Here is a 21,210-nt window from a genome sequence, read left to right as displayed (position 1 = left end):
TGCCTTTGTCACTAACAGCTATGTCTTGTGGTAATGCAGAGAAACCTGAATGGGGTGTAGCTTCAGGGGAAGGATCTGGTGCTTTCAGGGGTCATGGCTGCTCTGTCCCTCAGGAGGATGTTCCCATCTGGCAGCAAGCTGGCAAAGGCAAACTCTGAGCCTCCGGGGGGTTCAGCAGTCAAGGCTGTCCAGTTATTCAGACTGGCTGAGGTTTGCCAGTTCTATGGGTCACATTGGCGTGCTAGTGCTGGTGAGTGTGTGGTGGGGGACACGGACAGGACGTGAGCACTGCTACCTGCTCCAACAGCTTCTGTGGGAAGGAGAGAGGTCGTATGTGGCCTGCTCCCTCCACGTTTCCTTTGGCAGAGGCAGGGTAGTTCTGCCCCTCTTTGGGGCAAGGGGCTGGTCATGAAACTGCCTCTGGCCCCTTGGGAGCACCTCCGCGTTGGGCTTCAGAGAACGCGGTTGGCCTGTTTCCCATGTCAGAGTTCGCTGCCCAGGGCCGAGCCCCCATGGGTGGTGCCCTGACTTCCTTAATGAGATGTAAATATAATCGGTAGGGTGGCAACGGAACTACATGAAAACTGCAGCACCTTGGAGCTCCAGTCCTGCCCGCGCTGGCGGAGTGCAGTAAAACCTCTGCCGTGCTCCCAGGACAGAGGAGGGACCTTGGGGCTGTGTTCAGGCATTAGTTCCTGGAAGAACTTGGACTTACATTAACCTGAATTTAAGATAGCAAAGGGCAGCTTTCCAGGGGTGCTGAGTATGAATGGCCCAGGCACTCAGCCTCCCTCAGTCGAGCCCTTCATGCCTCAAGCTAGGACTCCAAAGTACAAAAATGGGGGATTTTCCCCAGATCCAGATGATCGCCTAGTGGGAATGTGCCTTTATTAGCAACAACAATGTCCTCTGATATACCTGTCTTGAGATTTGGGGGGAATTTCTCCCTAGTGTTAGTAGCCTGATAATCCATCTCCCCCTCCCCCCCCCCCCCGCCATGGGACTTGGGGATCTCTGACATGCCTAGCTGAGCCCTTGTAGCTCTAAGCTACCTTTTCATCGTTGTGTGTAAAGAAGCACTGTCCTCCCCGAGCGTTTGATGCATTGTTTGCAACATACCAGTGAGTTAAGTTTAATAGTGGCAATAAAATAAATGGGACTGGGAGGCCGGGGGTCAGCCTGCTAGAGGGAGGTGGCGGTGGCGGCTAAAATCCACAGTAAGAACTTTGGAAGAGAAATTGCAGCGAGAGCCGTGTTGTACTTCATACCACTGACGGCGAGATAAGTGAGACTGATGTTTATACAGTGCTTTGAATATCCAGTTTGCAGTAAAAGGCTCACAGGGGTAGCCATGTTCATCTGTAACGTTAAAAACAACGTGCAGACCTGTGGCACCTTAAAGACTAACCAAAATACATCTAGTGTCAGGAGCTTCTGTGGGCAAACCCCACTTCCTCAGATGAGCAGAGTTAGCAATAAACTTGTGCAGTTAGGGGGCCTTCTCTAATGTGAGGAAAGGGGTTGGTGTGCCGCTGTAGCTGGGCTTTCTTGCTACTTTAATCACACAGTGGGATACATGGAAGAAACATCTGTGCGGTCCACATGCAGGGCTCTGGATAGGGACCTGCCATTCCCAAGAGGTACACGCTTATTTTCCACCCTCTGCCCTACACTGTAGTGCAGTGTTGCTGTTCTCTGCCAAGCAGCTGCTGCCTTGCACCCCAGAAGTGGCTGCATGTTTCAGTGCTGGATGGTGGGGTTCTGGCATGTGTAAAATACATAAGACAATCCATGAAGTGCTGTTTGGTCCTTTGTACTGAAAAGCCGCAAAGTGTCTGTGCTGATTGTGCCGTGGTTTAGAGGAACGGCTTTGTCCCCGACAGGACGGCCAAATACCTGCTCACCACAGACTGAAGGGGGGTTTGTGGAATTGCTCCTTCAGGGAACTGGGCTGTTTGGATGACGAGGCACCTTACGGCCCAAAATGCTGCTGGATGGTATGAGAGATGGAATTGGATCATCACTAGGGAAAATGAAGGCTGGCTCTTTTCTAGGCTGTTTTAATGGCTGCCCTGTATGTGTGGTTTGTCTCTCATCGGTGCCCTTTGTAGGGGAAGAAATGATAAATGTATCCTTGGCTTGCTCAGGTGGCCTGCTGGTCACCCCCCTACCCCTCTTACCTACTGATGTCTCAGTGGTTCACCCACCTTTTTTTTTCTTTTTGCTCATGAAAGGTTTCATCCTGGCATTGCATGTAGTGACAGCAAAATCTGTGATCTTATTTAATGGACTCCTGAGAATTTGCCCTTTTGTCTCTAGTGTTGTTTCCTTTTTTTTTGTTTGTTTGTTTTCAGCTGAGTGAGGGGAGTGAGTTCTTGTAAGACCCCTCAGCTTCTCAGTGTAGCAGAAGGGTGGAAGTCCGTTAGCACCGGAATGATTTCTCTGCCGTTGGGGAGAACAAGGCCAACTTGCCAGAAAGATCTTTGTCGGTCTCTGAAAAAGATGTGTAAAATACATAAGACAATCCGGCTGTGTCTAGACTGGCAAGTTTTTCCGGAAAATCATCTGCTTTTCCGGAAAAACTTGCCAGCTGTCTACACTGGCCGCTTGAATTTCCGGAAAAGCACTGACGATCTCATGTAAAATCATCAGTGCTTTTCCGGAAAAACTATGCTGCTCCCGTTTGGGCAAAAGTCTTTTTCCGAAAGACTTTTGCCCAAAAGGGCCAGTGTAGACAGCACAGTACTGTTTTCCGCAAAAAAGTCCCAATTACGAAAATGGCGATCGGGGCTTTTTTGTGGAAAACCACGTCTAGTTTGGCCACGGACGCTTTTCTGCAAAAAGTGCTTTTTCAGAAAAGCGCCCTGCCAATCTAGACGCGCTTTTCCGAAAAAGTTTTTAATGGAAAACTTTTCCGTTAAAACCATTTTCGGAAAATCATGCCAGTGTAGACGTAGCCTCCATGTTTGACCCAGTCTAGGCAGACCTCCTGGGAGAAGGGACCTCACTGGAGGTGTTCACTGCTATCTCTTAATCACCTCCCACTGTGTTCCTGCAGGAGCTGTGGGAACCCTCCCCTCTGGAGTTGCATACAAGCCCTGGCCTGGAGTGATACACAATACAGTTAATACAATATGGTCCCCAAAGATATTGCATGGGATTGTAATAGCTGTTACAGCCCACGGGGCAGCAAGGCACCAAGCAGGGTCTTATGAAATGCTGGGTAAAATCCAGTTTGCTAAGGCCAACAGATTTTCTGCTCTCCCCTTCTGATATCTCCTCTTTCTGAGGGCTCGTCTGCCCACCACAGAAAAGCATTCGGGTTCCAGACATCCGCCCCACTGCTCTTCCCCCACCTGGCCCCTCGGAAGCCATAGGCCGAAGCTGGAACGCATCTTCTCAAAGACAAGGGGCAGAATGTGGGTCCTGCAGACTTCAGCTCGACTTTCGTTTCCCCCAAACTGCTCCAGCATCTGTCTGACTCTGACTGCACTCGGGCAGGAAGGTGTTGACTTAGCAGCCTGTTAGAGAATTCCCTGTCATCTCCAGCTCAGGGGCTTTGCTTTGTGGACTCCTACTTAGAAAAGAACTTAGAAAAGAAGCAACAAAGGGGGGATACGATAGAGGTCTATACAATCATGACAGATGTGGGGAGAGTGAATAAAGGACATTAACAGGGTTCAAAAAAGAACTAGATAAATTCATGGAGGATAGGTTCATCAATGCTTATTAGCCAGGATGGATAGAAATGGTGTCTCTAGCCTCTGTTTGTCAGATGCTGGGAATGGGTGACCGGGGAGGGATCACTTGATGATTCCCTATTCTGTTCACTCCCTCTGGGGCACCTGGTGTTGACCACTGTCGGCAGACAGGATACTGGGCTAGATGGACCTTTGGTCTGACCCAGTCTGGCTATTCTTATATTCTCTTGTGGCAAACCCACCCACGTTTAGTGTGACATGGACTTGCACACAAAGAAAACTACTATTCTGAAGTGCAGTGTATAAATATTTGGGGGTGGGGGAGCAAACCTTAGCTCTCATACTGCATCAGCTGGTTCGGCCTTTCTCTCTTCTTGTAGGAACCAGAATGCCAAGGCTTGGGCATTCCCAATCATCAAAGGTGAGGGAAAATGATCCCGAAAAAAAAAGAGAGAATTGGCAAAGTGAGACTCATGGAAGGAAATGCACTAAAGCTGCAGTCCTCTCTCTCTCTCTGCTCAACAACAGCTAAGTGTGGAGGGGGGAAGAAGAGCTTTTATGGTAGAGCATCAACATGCCAGTCTCCGTACTCTGCCTGTTTGTTTCTCTCACAACAGTGTCTGTGTCCTTCCACACCACTCTTACGGTATGTCTACACTGCGCGGCTATTTCAAAATAAACTATACCAAAATAGCTTATTTCAAAATAGCATGTCTACACTGCAGGGAAGCCTCAAAATTAGTCCAAGGCAGACTTATCTAATGTGGACATACTACCTCAATTTAGAGCTCCAGGAGGCACTGGGGAGAAATAACTTAGAATGGCCCTGGTGAGGGACTATTTTGAAATAGCAGCAGTGGAGTGTCTACGCACGCCTTATTTTGAAATAGCTATTTCAGAATTGGCGTTATTCCTTGTAGAATGAGGTTTACAGATTTTGGAATAAGCCGTCCGTTATTTCAAAATAATTTTGAAATAACAGAATGGCTATGTAGATGCTCACATTATTATTTCAAAATAGCTCTAGTTATGTCAAAATAACAATGTAGATGCACCCTTAGGCCCTTCCTGAGCTAGTCTGCAAACCCTTGGCATTCAAATCCTTCCTGAAAGCTACTCCTACCTCAGCCCTCCCTAGCAACCTGCCAAGTGGGCATAGATAGGTAGTAGAGCCACAGGCGCTAAAGTGTACATGCAAAATTAAAGTGGAGAACTAAGACGTGTGCCAGGCAGTAGCATGTCTTCTCTGCTCCCCGCTTTCTCTTTCTCTTTGGAAGCTTTGCAGGACAGGAGTTTTGACATCCTATGTCTGCCCAAAGTCTGGCATGTTTCGGATGCCACCACACTACAGTTATTCATTTTCACGCATGTATCTGTCTGATACAACTTGTCAGAAGAGAGACATCTTGCGGGTGGAGAGGGAGGATCCCATGATCCTTAGTTGTCTCCAGAGCAGTTCCAGGTGGCAGTTCCTTGGATTTTCCATTGTCCCTTCACTCTCATCAGTCTTGCCTCACCTGATCAGACGTGTAGTCCATCTAGTGCCTTGGCCTGCCTGCCAGGAATGGCCAGTGGCTCCTGGTTTGTGGGAGGAGGCTGTCTCTAGAAAGAGCTTGGAGAATTGACTGTGCCATCTAGACTTGCTCCCGGGGTGGTGTGACTGGGTTCTTCCCACTTGAGCTTGTGTGCTGCCCTACTTGTGCCCACCCGTCAGTTCCCTTTGCACAATGATTTTAGGTGAGTGTTAACTGGCGGGAACAGGGGGGGAGGCTGCTAAAGGACAGAGCCCTGATGTTTGTCCATCCTGGATCAATGGCACCTGTTGCTGCTGAGCTGGCTGGAGTTCTGCTGACTATGGAACTTTACAAACCTCATTGCGGGGAGCCACACACAGCGAAATATTGATTTTTATTTCTCCTGTTTGGTGAAGAGCAAATGAATTCCAGCTCCTGTTACTTGTGGCTATTGGATTAATAGGAGGCAGCGCTCCTCCAAGCAGGGGCAATGGTGTTATTTCTCTTTGTATGAAGAGCTGTCTGCTTGAAACATCATTTTCTCTAGACGACAGAGTTGAAATTTGCAGCAAGTGCTCTTGCCTTAGGGGAAATGATGTAACCGTTTTACCGCCGTGCGACAGGAGCTGGATTTGGAATAGGGACTTTGAAGGTGCTCAGTGGGTGTGATTCATCATGAGGCCTCAACGCCGCAGCACAATTAGCCTCCTGGAAGCCTGTTCTCTCCCATTCTAAACACCCATTCTATGGAACTGATGGATTCTGAGGAGAAAATTTGTTAGTCCTAAACTCTGCCCTGTCTGTCACCCACGGAAACAAGGAACTGTCTCCTGAAATACTGTGTACTGCTGTTTTTGGCCACTGCACTTCAAAAGAGAGAGAGAAGCATAGAGGAGAAAAGGTCTGTCAGTCGCTCTGTGCCTACCCCGTGGGGTGTTAATTTGTGTGTCATACCTAGAACTTTGGTTGAGCCCTTTTATATGAGCAGAGAGTTGAAGGGGCTAGTTTCTGAGAAGAGGTTAAGAGAAATGTAGAATGTACAATCCATTCTTTTGCCCCGACCTTCAGTGTTTTGCCTGCAAGAAACACCCACCACTAAGGGTATGACTACACTACAGAGTTTTTTCGGAAAAAATGGCTGTTTTTCCGAAAAAACTTCAATTACGTCCACACTGCAATTGTATCCTTTCAAAGGAAAATCAAAAGAACAGAGGGGTTTTCCTGACATTGGTAAACCTATTTCTACAAGGAAGAAGCCTTTTTCCGAAATAGCTCTTTCTAAAAAAGGTGTGTGTGGAGGAGGAAGAGGGAGTTCTTTCGCAAAAAGAGGAAAAAGCACAGGTGGCCATTCTGCCCATAGTAATCACAGCTTACATGTGAGAGAGCATCCATTCAGTCCGGACGCTATCTTTCAAAAAAGCAGATCGCTTTTTCGTTGCACTTTGGCACTGTGGATGCTGTCTTTTGGAAGAAGTTTTTTTTGAAGATCTCTTATGGAAAAGCTTTTTCCAAAAGAAGCCGGCAGTCTAGACATAGCCTAAGCGATCATCCAAGTTTTGCTGACAGCAGATTATCAGCAAGCCTCAGAATGAGCCTGTAACTGTCCCTTCTCCCCCCCCCCCCGCCCACCTAATGGAGTGTGTGTAGCACCTGGAATGGATAGAAGAGGTTAGTCCACATTGACTTGCATTCCCCCTCTCTGTCTGCATGCAGTTGACCAAGGGAGGCTGGGTTCATGGTCCTATGGCTGGGACACTGTGAGGGGACGGAAGGTTCCAGGTTTAATCTGTGAGGCTGTGTACATGTGACCAATAGCAGTCCATAAGGGTATGTCTACACTACCACCCTAGTTCGAACTAGGGTGGTAATGTAGGCAACCGGAGTTGCAAATGAAGCCCGGGATTTGAATTGCGCCACCATTTTTAAATGCCGGCTAGTTCGGACTCCACGAGGAGTACAGGTAGTTCAGAATAGGAAGCCTAATCCGAACTACCTAGTCCGTGCCGCGTGTAGCCGCGGGCACGGAGTCCGAACTAGCCGGCATTTAAAAATGGCGGCGCCCGGCAACATTCAAATCCCGGGCTTCATTTGCAATGCCAGTTGCCTACATTAACCACCCTAGTTCGAACTAGGGTGGTAGTGTAGACATACCCGAACATACTGGTCTAAATCACTAGGTTTGTATCCAGGTCCTCCTTTACGGCCTTTTTAGGAATGTGTGCTATTAAACACCTCAGCACAGACACGTCACTCACATAAAAAGTGCCCAAACTTTGTCAAATACGATTTCTGACAAAAATGGAAAGGAATTGATTTCAGAAGACTACTGAGTTGTAGTGTTAATTATAAATGATCGTATAGGCGTCTGGGGGAGAAACTGCAAGCATTATTGATTCGTGCTGGCAAGCCTACAACACTTCCACTATCGTATGAATTAAACGACATGAAAAAGTTCAATAGTGCTAATGCATACTGTGTCCTTGCAGGGGTGTTGCCTCTTTGTTCACCCACAAACCCTCCAGGCATCCCTAAAGCAAAGTAAGTTAAGACAATGAGAAAAATACAGGCCTGTCAAAAACATTTAAAAGTTAAATGCTTAAGAGGTAAATGGAAAACAGAGGTAAAAAATAATACTGAACCGTAGAAGAGCCATTTCAAGGGAAATGAAGAGATCCAGAGAGGGGGGTTCTGATCTTGCAATGCCAGCTCTCTTGAAGAAACAAACTCATGATCAACATTTGGCTGCAAAGTCACAATGAACGTGGGAAAACTGCCCAGGAGGCAATTGGATTTGTCGTAAGAGCTCAAGTAAAGTTGAAAGCCAGTGTGGCAGTGGCCCCAGAAGTTATTAAGGAGGGGCAGTGTAGATGCTCCTTCTTGCGCAAGAGCCTCTTCTGAAAAAAATGGTGGCTCATTAGGTATGCAAATGAGGCTCAGCGATATTACATGCTTAGCCTCATTTGCATATTACTCGTGCAAGAAGCCGTGAGTGTAGACATAGCCCCAGTGTGAACCTGGGAGAGGAGAGCGGTGCACCCACTCCGCTCCAGCTAGCCAAGCCCCATCTGGGAAGGGTTCTGACTTTGCAGCTTTATTTTACCTGGTAAACAAGTAAATGTGGCAGCTATAACAAGAAAAAGGCAGCAGTTCTGCAGAAAAGGACCTGGGGATGACAGTGGATGAGAAGCTGGATATGAGTCAACAGGGTCCCTTGTAGCCAAGAAGGCTAATGGCATATTAGGTTGCATTAGGAGGAGCACTGCCAGCAGATGTAGGGAAGTGATTATTCCCCTTTGTTCGACACTGGTGAGGCCACATCTGGGGTATTGTGTCCAGTTCTGGGCCCCCCAGTACAGAAAGGATATGGACACATCGGAGAGGGTCCAGCAGAGGGCAACCAGAATGATTAGGGGGCTGGAGCACATGATGTGTGAGGAAAGGCTGAGGGATTTGGGCTTATTTAGTCTGTAGAAGAGAAGAGCGAGGGGGGATTTGATAGCAGCCTTCAACTTCCTGAAGGGAGGTTCCAAAAAGGATGAAGAGAGGTTGTTTTCAGAGGTGAAAGATGACAGAATGAGGAGCAATGGTCTTAAGTTACAACAGGGGAGGTCTATGTTGGATATTAGGAAAGGGATGAGGCACATGCCTGCAGGGCAGTAGAGATCTTAAAACACTGAGCAGAGCCATCCGGGCAGGCAATGTGGGATACTAGCGGAAGCCAGTTCTGTTGACAAACACAACAGCAGAGTTTACACTGGCTCTTTTGTTGACAATAAAGGAAAGGGAAAAGAAAAACATCTCTCCTGGTACTGGAAGTTTTTTGTTGTCGAAACTGGGCACTTTTGGTGACAAAAGTCCCATTGCTGTGTGTACGCTCTCACTGGTTTGTCACCAAGAGGCAGGTTTTGATGTCAAAACTTTGTAGTGTGAACAAAACTTCAGTCAGTATCTCATGCTACAGAACTTGCATAGATGAGCTGGAATCCTGTCTGTAGGCCGGGGTGGGTAATAATGTTTTGCCAGGGGCCACTTCGGAAATTTTTTAAGTGGCCCCAGGCCACACAGGAAGGGGCGGGGCCAGGCCAATATATTTCCAGGTTCCCCACCCCCAGACAACAGTTTGGTCTGGGGGTAAGGGGAGTGCCTTTGCCCCCCTTCTACATTGCTCCAAGGTGCCCTGGCATGGGAGGAGACTTCCCTCGCTCCCCTGCCCCTAGTTCAATTAGAGTCTGGGGGCGAGGGAGCGCACAAAGCCTCCTCTGCTCTCCTCCCCTCCCCTGCAAGCCGCGTGCGGCACTTCAAAGCGCCACGTGCTCCTGGCAGGGCTGGATCCAGCCCACGGAGACCCTTTTGCCCACACCTGCTGTAGGCCATGTGGGTCACTCTCTGCTCTGTGGTCCTGGTCTTGCTGTACAGACACCACAGAAGGGGTCTCCAGAAAGCTGTGTTCAAACCCTAGTTCTGCTGCTCTTCCTCTGTGACCTTCAGTCAACCCTGTACGTTGTCCTTCCATTTCCCTATCTTTAAAACCCTACCTTACAAGGACACAGGAGAAATTCATTGTTTGAGGCTCTCAGTTGCTATAGTGTGCTGTGGAATGGAGAGGATGGGGCAGTTCTGTCGGGCAGGGACAGACGCAGACACAGATGTCCCACCCTAGTCTGAGCAGCCTTGGGCTGCGCGTCTGACCCCTGCATCCCTACTAGAACCCGCGCTCCTTCCAGAAAAGGTCAGGCATGAACATTGATGTCACTTCCTCCTCGTGACACAGCCCTCTCCATTCTTCCCTGCACAGAAAGGCAGGAGCTGGGTTTGTAAGAGCGAACCTCCCCACGGGCGCATCGTGCCAGGTTATCTATCGGCCAACCTACAGCACAAATCTCTGCTGCTCATTTTGCTACTATTTTGAGCACACACGGTGTTTTAACAAGATGGGAACACGTATTCTCGCTGTCACAGCAATGAATAAAGGATGCATAGTAAGCAAGTGGTCCCTTGCAGGGGCATTGGGAATGGGGCTAGGAGGAAACAGGCAGTTTGGTTCATTTGGCACCTCTAATTTGGTCACACAGTGCTACGTTGTTGGATCATTGCCCATATGTAACATGTCAATTGTGGAAGCACCTGGAGGGTCGGGGGGGGGGGTGCAAATGACAATAACAATTGTAACCGAGGGTATGGCCTCATGTGAAATACTTTGTGCGTCATTGGTCACCTCTCCTCAGGAAGGATTCCACAGAATTCGGGAGGTGTGAGGTGAAGGAGAGATCAGAGAACGGTTCAAAAATGGTTAGGAGGCCTGGGAGAACACTCCTAGAAAAAGACATTGAAAAGTTTTGGGTTGTTTTCCTTAGAAAGGAGATAAGAGGGGACTTGATAAAAGCCCAGGGTATACTGAATGGCCTAGAGAAGATTTGGGGATTTTTATTTTCCCTAACACAACAAGGGAGCTGTCAAGGAAATTCTTCTTCTTCATCATCTTCATCATGGCAGATGCCACCTGGCAAATTACATGGCCACCCTGCAAATTGAGTACCACTCTCTTGCAGGAACAACTCCAGTACAAGGGAAAACATCTGTGAGCTTTCAGCAAGGTTTGCGTAAAACGGAGATTGCCAAAAACATATGGTATTCTGCTCTCTGAAATGGACCCCAGCTCAGAGAATCAGAGCAGGATCCAAGGCCGCTAATATTCATATTCTCAGAGTCCTAGTTTGGCTTCCTCACGATGATTAAAGGCCTGTGATTTGTCGTGAAGTGGGCAAGGCCTGGAGACCCACGGAAGCTGTGGCTGGCAACTGCAGGCTGCGGATGTTGGTTTCCTATGTCTGTGCATCCTCCTGCAGCTCCCTCAGTGTTCTTGTGAGAGCCAGGAAGGGTGAGCAATAAGGAGCGAGCAGCCTGCTTCAGCAACAGCGTTTCTCCTGAGTGCTCTAGTTATGCTCCGAAGCATTCTGAGCGGAGCCGACTGGACCAGAGACTCGGCTTGCATCCCAGATTGACATCGTGTTGACAGCAGCTGGGCAGCCATTTGATTTTTGTGCAGCTGTGCCAGCACACAGGACAAGACTCTTACTCGGGCTGGGTTTTCAGAGACAAGAGCCTGTTCACTGCCCTTGTTTTCAAGTGGGGCCAATACCCCCCCCCAACAGCTCCTCTGCTGAGAAGTGGCAGCAGCCCAGGGCAGCACCTACCATGCCAACATTATGCAACGCTTCGGTGGCTGCCGGCAGCTTAAGAGAAGCTGTCTCTTCGCGCCTGACAAAGAACAGTCAGCCACTCTGCCTGAGCTCCAGACATCTGGGAATGGGGCACATTTGCTCTGGGAAAGAGCAGGGCTGGAAGCCTCTCCTGAGTGCAGCAGGACATGCAGTCTAGGCTCTTGTTGTTACGGGGTGCACACGAGGAAGCTTGTTGGTAAAGCCTGCTCTGTTCTGTCCTCGATGCTCTTGGTTTGCTTTGCCGGCTTGCAGGAGGGCTAGTGGACATGTGCTTTGACTTGACACTGGAAGTCTGTGGTTCGTGGATGTGCTTCTCTTCTTCCCTCAGTACCTAGAACGGAGACAGGACGTTGCAGGGAACAGGGCTCATAACAAATTTGGGTTTGGGGCAACTCTGGAAAGGCTATTTATTTAATATTAAAAAACCCACCATTCTTTCCTCTCACTTGCATGAGAGATCTCAACTCTGCCAGCCAGCAATCCATACGTGTGGCAGGCTCCAGGGAGCACAGCGAAAAGAACTTGGCTGTCCAGGAAGAGGCAGGATTAGTAAGGTGTTTCGTGCCCCACTTTGATTTACCCGGACTTGCAGAGTGACATGAATACCCAAAAAGACTTTGCAAGAGCTGAAAATCTGCCTTTCACTTTGTGTCGCTTGAGCATTCCAGTGTCCTAGGAATAAATCCCATTCCAGTGTCCTAGGAATAAATCCCATTCCAGTGTCCTAGGAATAAATCCCATTCCGGTGTCCTAGGAATAAATGGCATATCCCTGGTACTTTGTCCTCAGATCGCAATTGTAGCTACCAGTATTATATCCTGGTAAAAATGAATGAACCGCAGTACCCTGGAACCAAGGCATAGGCTCAGTGGTGAGCAACTCAGGAAGGGTAAGACGAGGGTGTTTTGTAGACCTGTTCAGCTAGGAAGGGGCTGGTGTAGGCAGAGCAGGCAGGAGAGGAAGGAGAAGCCAAGCAAGGCGAGGTGCCCGAAGTTACGTTCAGCTAATATGTTCAGTTTGAATTCCAGCTGAGTCAGCATCGTTGCAGCCCCTGCTAAAGAGAGAAGAGCTGCCCCACAGAGCCCAGGGGTCCTGGTTGGGCCATTGCTCCATAGCAGTGAGGGAAGCACAAATATCCAAGTCTGTCTGTCCGGTCGCTCCATGACTCTCTCTCATTTGATTTCCGGCTTCTTTCCTTCCCACAGCTTGTAGGGTCACCATTGAAACGAACGTAAGCTCATTTGTAGAGCACTAAGTCCCTTTTCCTCTGCCGTCACATGCTGCTCCTCTGTCTTTTGAGGGACTTTCCTCCAGCAGGGCCGGTAGATCTCTGCTATCCATCTGGTCTGCAGCACCGGTTCCTGGAATATGCCGATGCTGCTGATGCTCTCTCAGGTCTTTACTGCTTGTGGTACAGAAGCAACCTGGGCCCTACCCCAGTGTAAATTACTTTGTTTGTTTGTTTGTTTGTTTGTTTGTTTGTTTGTTTAATTGAACCTCACAGGCACTGTATGGCAAGAACACAGGAACCAAAATCGCGTATAAGGCTCTATGTGATTATAAAAGCTTGTGTATAAAGTTGAATAGGTTATAAATTCCCAAGTGAGTCCTCCTGGGTTTGGAAAAGGCGTTTTGCACTTGGGCGGTGGCCGCATATCGCTCACGGTCAGGGAATCTGTGACCTTGGGGGTTTTTTAAGCAGAAGCCTATAGAGACAAGATATTTTTAAAGTCTCTTGTGGGCCCCCACCTTTTGCACTAGGCGTGCCAGAGCGGGGACGAGCTTTAACAGCCACTCCTGCCATGTGTAAATACTCTCGTGACACCGTTGGCTCTTTCCTGTTTCAGTGCTTCCCTCCCCTTCGGACGGTTGCTAAATCCTGCTGCTGCGCCTGTATCCTCTCTGAAACTTTCCCCGTCCCTCCTGACTCCTGTACCCTGGGCCGTGCATTATTCAGTGCCTCCTTGTCCTTCCGGAGGGCACCCCCACCCCACCATGGCTCTCCTGCTGCCGCTCTGACTTGCTGTCGCTAAAACGTGGCCCCGGCCCCCAACCCTTTCCTTGAATCTGTGGAAAGATTTCTAAACACTGAGGCCCACTTTGCCTGGGGTCTCGGGAAAGGGGGAAGGCTGCTAACGAACAACCGCTCCCTGTGCTTGTGCTGCCAGAGCTTGGCTTGCCCTAACTGTCTGTCTGTCTCTTCGCAGCTTGCCCTCCTGGATTTTATAAGCTGTCCCCCCGCCTCCTGCTCTGCTCTCCTTGTCCCGAGCACAGCTTCACGCAGCAAGAAGCCTCCACCTTCTGCCCGTGCCAGAGGAACTATTCCCGGGCCCCGTCAGACCCACCGTCTGCCGCCTGCACCCGTACGTCTCTCCCAAGCAACCTCCGTGGTTCGGTAAATGGCAGGGAAAGGAAGGAGCCGGCCAGAGCTGCTGCATGTGCATGTGTACTGTCCTTGGGGTTGGCTGGGCCCGTGTCAGCCCAAGGCGTCTCACCAACGCTGGGCAGGCTGCCCCTCCCTCCACCGGCACCCAGGGCTGTTTCCCAGAGCTTTAGCATCATTATGAATTATGATGTGTATTTCAGTAGCACCACAAGAAGACAGATAGGAAAAGCCAGGCCCTGCCGCAGGGAGCTCACAGTCTGACATGCCGAGGCCTGAAATCTGAGGCTGTAAAGGATTGGGCATCACCCCAGTTACACTGGGGCATATGTGTATAGACCTGATCTAGCAGGGCACTAGATACAGACATTAGAAATGTTTCATAGAAGGGAAACTAAAATGATTAGGGGGTTGGAACAAGTCCCATATGAGGAAAGATTAAAGAGACTGGGACTTTTCAGCTTGGAAAAGAGGAGACTAAGGGGGGATAGGATAGAGGTCTATAAAATCATGAGTGGTGTGGAGAAAGTGAATAAGGAAAAGTTATTTACTTGTTCCCATAATATAAGAACTAGGGGCCACCAAATGAAACTAATGGGCAGCAGGTTTAAAACAAATAAAAGGAAGTTCTTCTTCACACAGCGCACAGTCAACCTGTGGAACTCCTTGCCTGAGGACGTTGCGAAGGCTAGGACTATAACAGGGTTTAAGGAGAACTAGATATGTTCATGGAGGTTAAGTCCATAAATGTCTATTAGCCAGGATGGGTAAGGAATGGTGTCCCCGGCCTCTGTCAGAGGGTGGAGATGGATGGCAGGAGAGAGATGGCTTGATCATTACCTGTTCAATTCACTCCCTCTGGGACACCTGGCATTGGCCACTGTCGCCAGAGAGCGTACGGGGCTAGATGGACCTTTGGTCTGACCCAGTATGGCCATTCTTATGTTCTTATGGCACACACGTTTTAATTAAACGCTCTCTAGTTAATTCAACTTGATTTAATAGATACCATGGTGCTGGGTACTTTGGGACGGCTTCTTGAAAAGGAAGCTGCCTCTGGGGTTTGACTGAGTGAGATGTGCCTTATACTTGGCCTCTATTGCAGAGCTCTAAGCGGTTTCACTGTGTGAAACAAGCAAAGCCAAGTGTCAAGCTTGGAGCAGGGTGGGTAGCTGGCATGTGTAAAGTGTTATCGGGTATCAGACATTCCGGGTGTGTCTGCCCGGCAATAAAGTTTGTCCCCGTAATCTGGGCTGAAATAACAAAGGCACGACATCTTGGCTCTTCACTCAAGCTAGCAGCTTGTGCTCAATCCGCAGGGCTCCCTAGAGGCGTTCATGTACACTGCTAATGGGAGTTAGAAAAGAAGCTGCTGCCTTTTCACTGCTACGTCAGCCTGAGTTGGCCGGTGCGGATTAGCTAACCTGAGTTAAGAGCTCACCTTTTCCTGCAGCGCAGACGGCAGCGAATCCCATTCTGCAGTGCTCACAACTTGCCTTCAACTGTTGAAGCATCTCAGAGGGGTCGCTGAGTTAGTCTGCAACTTTAAAAACAAGGGGAAGTCTTGTGGCACCTAAGGGTATGTCTACACTACCCCACTAGTTCGAACTAGCGGGGTAATGTAGGCATACTGGACTTGCAAATGAAGCCCGGGATTTGAATTTCCCGGGCTTCATTTGCATAAGCGGGGAGCCGCCATTTTTAAAACCCCACTGGTTCGAACCCCGTGCAGCACGGCTACACGGGGCACGAACTAGGTAGTTTGAAGTAGGCTTCCTAGTTCGAACTACCGTTACTCCTCGTGAAATGAGGAGTAATGGTAGTTCGAACTAGGAAGCCTAGTTTGAACTACCTAGTTCGTGCCGCGTGTAGCCGCGCGGCACGGGGCTCGAACCAGCGGGGTTTTAAAAATGGCAGCTCCCCGCATATGCAAATGAAGCCCGGGAAATTCAAATCCCGGGCTTTATTTGCAAGTGCGGTATGCCTACATTACCCCGCTAGTTCGAACTAGCGGGGTAGTGTAGACATACCCTTCGAGACTAACAAAAATATGTATCTAGTCTCATGAGTGTTTGTGGGCAAAACCCACTTCTTCAGATGATGAGCTGGAGAGGAAGAGCAGAAATCAAGTATTTTATAACAGGAAAAAAAAAAGTACCTGTCAATTGTAAGACCGGACTGGCACTAATGAGACTAATTATATTAGCATTGGTCCTACAATTGACAGGTACCTTTTTTTTTTTCAGTTATAAAACACGTGGTTTCTGTTATTCCTTTCCAGCTCATCATCTGAGGAAGTGGGTTTTGCCCACAAACACTCAAGAAACTATACTCATGAGAGCTACAAGTCAAACATGAAGGCGGCTTCTTTTTCTGTGCCACAGGACTACTTGTTGTTTTTAAAATGCTGCTTCAGCATGGCCTCTCTCCGTGTCACCTCTGCAGTAGATAGTCCATGTGACTGAGGTTGCGTGACTTCTTGTGTTACTGGAGGGGTATTAGGATTGCCCTACAAATAGGTGCTCTTTGATCCAGCTTGTACTGGTGCCTGCTGTAATTTCTGGTGAATTCTCAGGGCGTTGGGGTTATAAATGTGATGGTCTCCCACTGCTGGTGATACCCCAGGGCCTGTGCAGTGATCCCCTCACTCTTCTGTTCACAGGTCCACCGTCTGCACCAAGGAATCTCATCTACAGCCTGAGGCAGTCCACGCTGGTGCTGGAATGGAGCGCGCCAGCCGACTCGGGTGGCCGGAACGACATCACGTACAACCTCCTTTGTGACCGCTGCTCGGTGGCTCTCCGGCGGCAGTGCGAGCAGTGCGGCAGCAGCGTTGGCTTTGTGCCCCAGCAGACGGGACTGGTGGACAGGACCGTTACCCTGGTCAACCTGCTGCCACATGTTAACTACACGATCCGGGTGGCCGCTGTCAATGGGGTCTCTGATTTCAGTGCCTTGTCAAAGCCGCAGTACGCGGAAGTGAACATCTCCACCAGCCTCACAGGTATGTGCTGCTCCTGGCTATGCTTGTTGCTTTGCTCCCCCTTGGTCCCATCCTGTTAGCCTCGGAGACTGGCACTTTGTGAGGGGTAGAAAGAGATTGGTGTAGAAAGCGTCTGCTGCCATCCCTCCACTGAATGACCCCTGCAGGGAGCAGCCTCTGAACCGGCCCCTCAGCAAACTGCCACTCCATGTGCACCATGAATATGGTTCCAATCTTAGCCCTCGGTTGCAAAGCCCACAGCTGCTGGCTTTATCTCCCCATGGTTTCTATGAGCTGCACCCAACTACTGGTGGGATGGCTGGCTACACAAAACCAGGAAATCAACTAGAAACCTGTGCATGGCTCTCTAGGCAGCTGTTCTTTAATACAGGCAACTAGGGAAACCAGCTGTGCCTGCCTCTTTATGGGCTAAGCAAAACGTGTGGGAGCTGCATGGCTGTGTGCAGTGCTGCTCTCTGGCCAGTGAGGTGTGGTATTGTCGAGCAGGTGTGACAGACCCAGACCAGCTGGCTGCCGCACTCAAATGGAGGGAAAGTGTGCTGGGCTCTGGGTAAATAGTTTCCTCTTCCTGGAGTCAAAAGGGCTGAGCCTAATGCAGCATAATCAGGCAGGCACCTGGAGCTGACTGAGAAAGGAGCAGGCTAATCAGGGCACCTGCAGCCCATTGAGGCCTGCTGGGGCTCGTTTACAAGGCCTTCCTGGAGGGAGGGCAGAGACCCAAGGTTTGACAGTGAGAAGGTGCAGTGGGTGAGAGCTGAGGGCTGTAAGGCAGAGTGCTGTGGAGAAGCAGGACAGACTTGCTCAGGTACCAGAAGAAAGGTGCTAGAAGGGATCATTTGGGGACGTGGCCCGAGGAAGAAGCTGCCAGACTGGGAGTAGAACAAATCCTGTCTGTTGCGAGGGTCCTGAGTTGGAGCCCGGTGCAGTGGGTGGGCCCCAACCCTCCCCAGGGCAGTGGGTGGGCCCCAACCGTTCCCAGGGCACTACAGTCTCCCTGAGAGGGCAGACCAGGACTACGGAAGTGTCTCACCCCAACTGTGGACTAGCCTGTGAGGAGTGCGGCTCAGTAGGCTGTGAGCCTTGCCTCTAGAAGAGGCTTGTGGAGGATCACAGCAAGCCTCTGAGGCAAACACGGGTTAGGCCTCAGTTGGAGTCTTGTGTCCAGTTCTGGGCACCGCATTTGAGGAAAGAGGTGGAGAAATTGGAGAGGGTCCAGAGAAGAGCAACAAGAATGATTAAAGGTCTAGAGAACATGACCTATGAGGGAAGGCTGAAAGAACTGGGTTTGTTTAGTTCAGAAAAGAGAAGATTGAGGGGGGACATGGTAGCAGTTTTCAGGTATCTAAAAGGGTGTCATGAAGAGGAGGGAGAAAACTTTTGTTCAACTTGGCCTCTGGGGATAGAACAAGAAGCAATGGGCTTAAACTGCAGCAAGGGAGGTTTAGGTTGGACATTAGGAAAAATCTCCTAACTGTCGGTGGTCAAACACTGGAATAAATTGGCCAGGGAGGTTGTGGAATCTCCGTCTGTGGAGATATTTAAGAGTAGGTTAGATAAATGTCTATCAGGGATGATCTAGACAGTACTGGGTCCTGCCGTGAGGGCAGGGGACTGGACTCGATGACCTCTCAAGGTCCCTTCCAGTCCTAGTGTTCTATGATTCTATGCCAGAAGAGCAGGATCCCCGGGGCATGGCCAGAGCTCTGCCGCACAGGACAGGACAGTGACATAGCCCTAGAATAAAGTTCATTGCCTTGAAGTTCCTCCCATTTTTGTTAACTTTGTTCTCCTGGGAAGGTTTCTGAGCTGCACGGAGCCCCAGGACCCCAGATAGGAACAATCAGATTAGCACTGTGCATTGGCCATCGGGCAAGGGCCACATTCGCCGCTGGGCTAATATGCTCCTCTGGAAGCGAGTGACAATCACAGAGCCCTCAGGGGCTGGGATGCAGGGGTGTGTCTGGGGCAGCTGTTCCTGGAGTGCCAGAAATTCTCTGAGGACAAAGCATGGGGGTGCCACGTTCCTTGGCAGAGCTCTTTGGTTGGCTGACGTCACCTCAGCACGTGTGCAAGACAAGAGCATCTGCCCCTGGAACTGGCGAGTCCAGAACTGCTGCTATTGCGGTGCCCTGTGTGGAGCCTTTGGGGTCTGGGCTGGTGTGAGCCGGGGAAGCAGCAGTTCCTATAATCTCTGGAAGAATTGCTGACCAGAGGCCACTCCCTGAGAGTGCTGGGCCTCCATCGGGGAGACTGGGGGACAGAGTGCACAGGGCTGAATAACGTCACAGTTCCCTGTATCCCAAAATGTGCTGCACGTCCATATTCCTGGCCTAGTCCATTTCCTGGCCCCTTTACCAGGAAGCCAGAGACCCTCTCATCAGTCTCTCAGCTGTCGTGCTCCGTTAGGAATTTGTCAAAGATGGCTGAGCGAGCCTAAGGGGCTTGGGCCCCTCACCTGGTTTTTTGGGAGCGTTGGCTGCCGGGAGACGCGATCCCCGTGTGATTGCTCAAGTGCAGCACGTGCTTGGGCAGCAGACTTTCCCTATGTGAGGATATGGCAATGTCCTCAGGCCTCCCTCCTACACCCCACTGGCCGGATGCTCAGGGTCACGCGGCTACGACAGCACTGATTGCGGCTATCAGCTTTATTGCCATGGCTACCTGCCTCTGCAGCATGAGCCCCCAGCTCTCTTTGTACTGGGGTATTTCAAAGCTACAGGCCACTGGGATATTCACAGTTAGCTCCTGAATTCCCAGGAGCCTGTGAGTCCATTGTGGGATTAAGTTACAGTTTGAATTTATGGATCAAAAAGTGTCCTCAGGGACACACGTTCATGCAACCCAGCCCCAAGAAGCTCCTGAAGAGGGTGAGTTAGCAGCCAGCTACCCCATCAGAATAGGAAAGCATTAGAATAGCTGGGTCCATTGTTTTCCCCAGGCACAATTTCCCATTGCAAATGTCGTCCTCCCTCTTAGGGACTCTCACCTTTAAATTCCGGACTGGTGCAGAACGGAGAAGCCTTTCTGTCTGCCTGCCAGAGCCCTTCCCTAGTGGAAAGTGGCTTGTTCCCCTTTCTCCCAACTCAGCAAGCCCTCTCCACGATTAAACCTCCCCCAGGCAAGCCTGCAACGGCTGGTTGTGCCTTTGTGTCTCCCTTTGGTGGGATTCATTAGCATTGAAAATCCCTTCCCCCGCCACCGGTAATGGAGATGAAAGGTCTCCACAGCCGTCTCCATCGGAATCGGCCAACAATTTAATCTTGAGAGATTAAACTTTGATCTTGTTATGAATAATTTCCCCACCGTTGGATCAACTGTTTTTGCTCGCGTGGCTGCTTTTCAGTAATTCAGTCATTTCTATGACTGTGCTGCCTCGAGGCAATGCCTTAGATCTGTCCTTCGCCCCGGGCATTGTTCTCCAGAGAGACCTCCTCTGGTCAGAGGAGAGTCCTAGCTTGGTAAAAAGCTTTTAGCTCCTGAGAGCATGTTAACCCCCTAGGTCCATGTCAGGCAGTCTGATGGTGTGATCTGGAAGTGGAAAAAGGCAGATTAGCTCCCTGGGAAATTCTGTGGCTTCAGGGGAGCTTGTATGGGGAGCTCTGGCAGGTGAGGGTGTGAGGAAGTGTGTTGGAGCCACTCACAGGTCACATTCTTGCTGCCCCTGGAAAAAGACTCTTTCCTGGCGTGGCAGCAAACAGGCAAAATGCGTTTCCATATTGCTTTGATATCTCCACAGGTGGGGAAGGACAAGAGGGCTGGTTGGCAAGTATCCAGAACCAATGTGTGTTAGACACGGGGCCTAGGTGATCCTGTTGGCTAATGGGGATGATAAAACAGAGAGAGGTTTTCTCTTGAGCAGCAACTCTCAACCTTTCCAGACACGTGTTGCCCTTTCAGGAGTCTGATTTGTCTGGTGTACTCCAAGTTCCACCTCACAGAAAAACAGCCTGCTTGTAAACTTGGACACAAAATGCAAACGTGTCACAGCACGCTGTCTCTGGACCATTTGCATACTTTCTCCCTTTTACCATATCACTGTAATGTGAATCCATTGGACTATAATATGGCTATGTCTACACTACGAGTTTTCTCAGCCAAAAATATGCTAATGAGGGACTCATTTGCATGAGTCATGATCTCATTTGCATATTTTCTGCCTATCTGTTTTTGCACAAAAACAAGAGGTGTGGGGGTTTTTCTTTTTGTGCAAAAACCCCTTTTTCCGCAAGATCCTTAGCAAAAAGAAAATGTCCACATTGGTTGTTTTTGTGCAAAAACCCCAGCACAAAAACGGATCGGCAGAAAATATGCAAATGAGATTGACTCATGCAAATGAGTCCCTCATTAGCATATTTTTTGCTAAGAAAACTTGTAGTGTAGACGTAGC

At 49.7% G+C, this 21,210-nt stretch overlaps 1 protein-coding gene across 1 annotated transcript in view; it reads left to right on the top strand.

The window, feature by feature from the left end:
- EPHA10 (EPH receptor A10) overlaps positions 1 to 21,210 on the top strand; it is a 148,680-nt gene that overhangs the window by 59,853 nt on the left and 67,617 nt on the right. The window contains exons 4-5 of the mRNA XM_075908666.2: positions 13,644 to 13,799; positions 16,482 to 16,823. Coding sequence (XP_075764781.2) covers positions 13,644 to 13,799; positions 16,482 to 16,823 — 498 coding nt within the window. The remainder of the gene's footprint in view (positions 1 to 13,643; positions 13,800 to 16,481; positions 16,824 to 21,210) is intronic.

This window comes from Pelodiscus sinensis, chromosome 26 (assembly GCF_052426305.1).
Source record: "Pelodiscus sinensis isolate ZL-2025 chromosome 26, ASM5242630v1, whole genome shotgun sequence".
Taxonomy (NCBI): domain Eukaryota; kingdom Metazoa; phylum Chordata; order Testudines; family Trionychidae; genus Pelodiscus; species Pelodiscus sinensis.
This window is presented reverse-complemented; position numbering and strand designations above follow the sequence as displayed.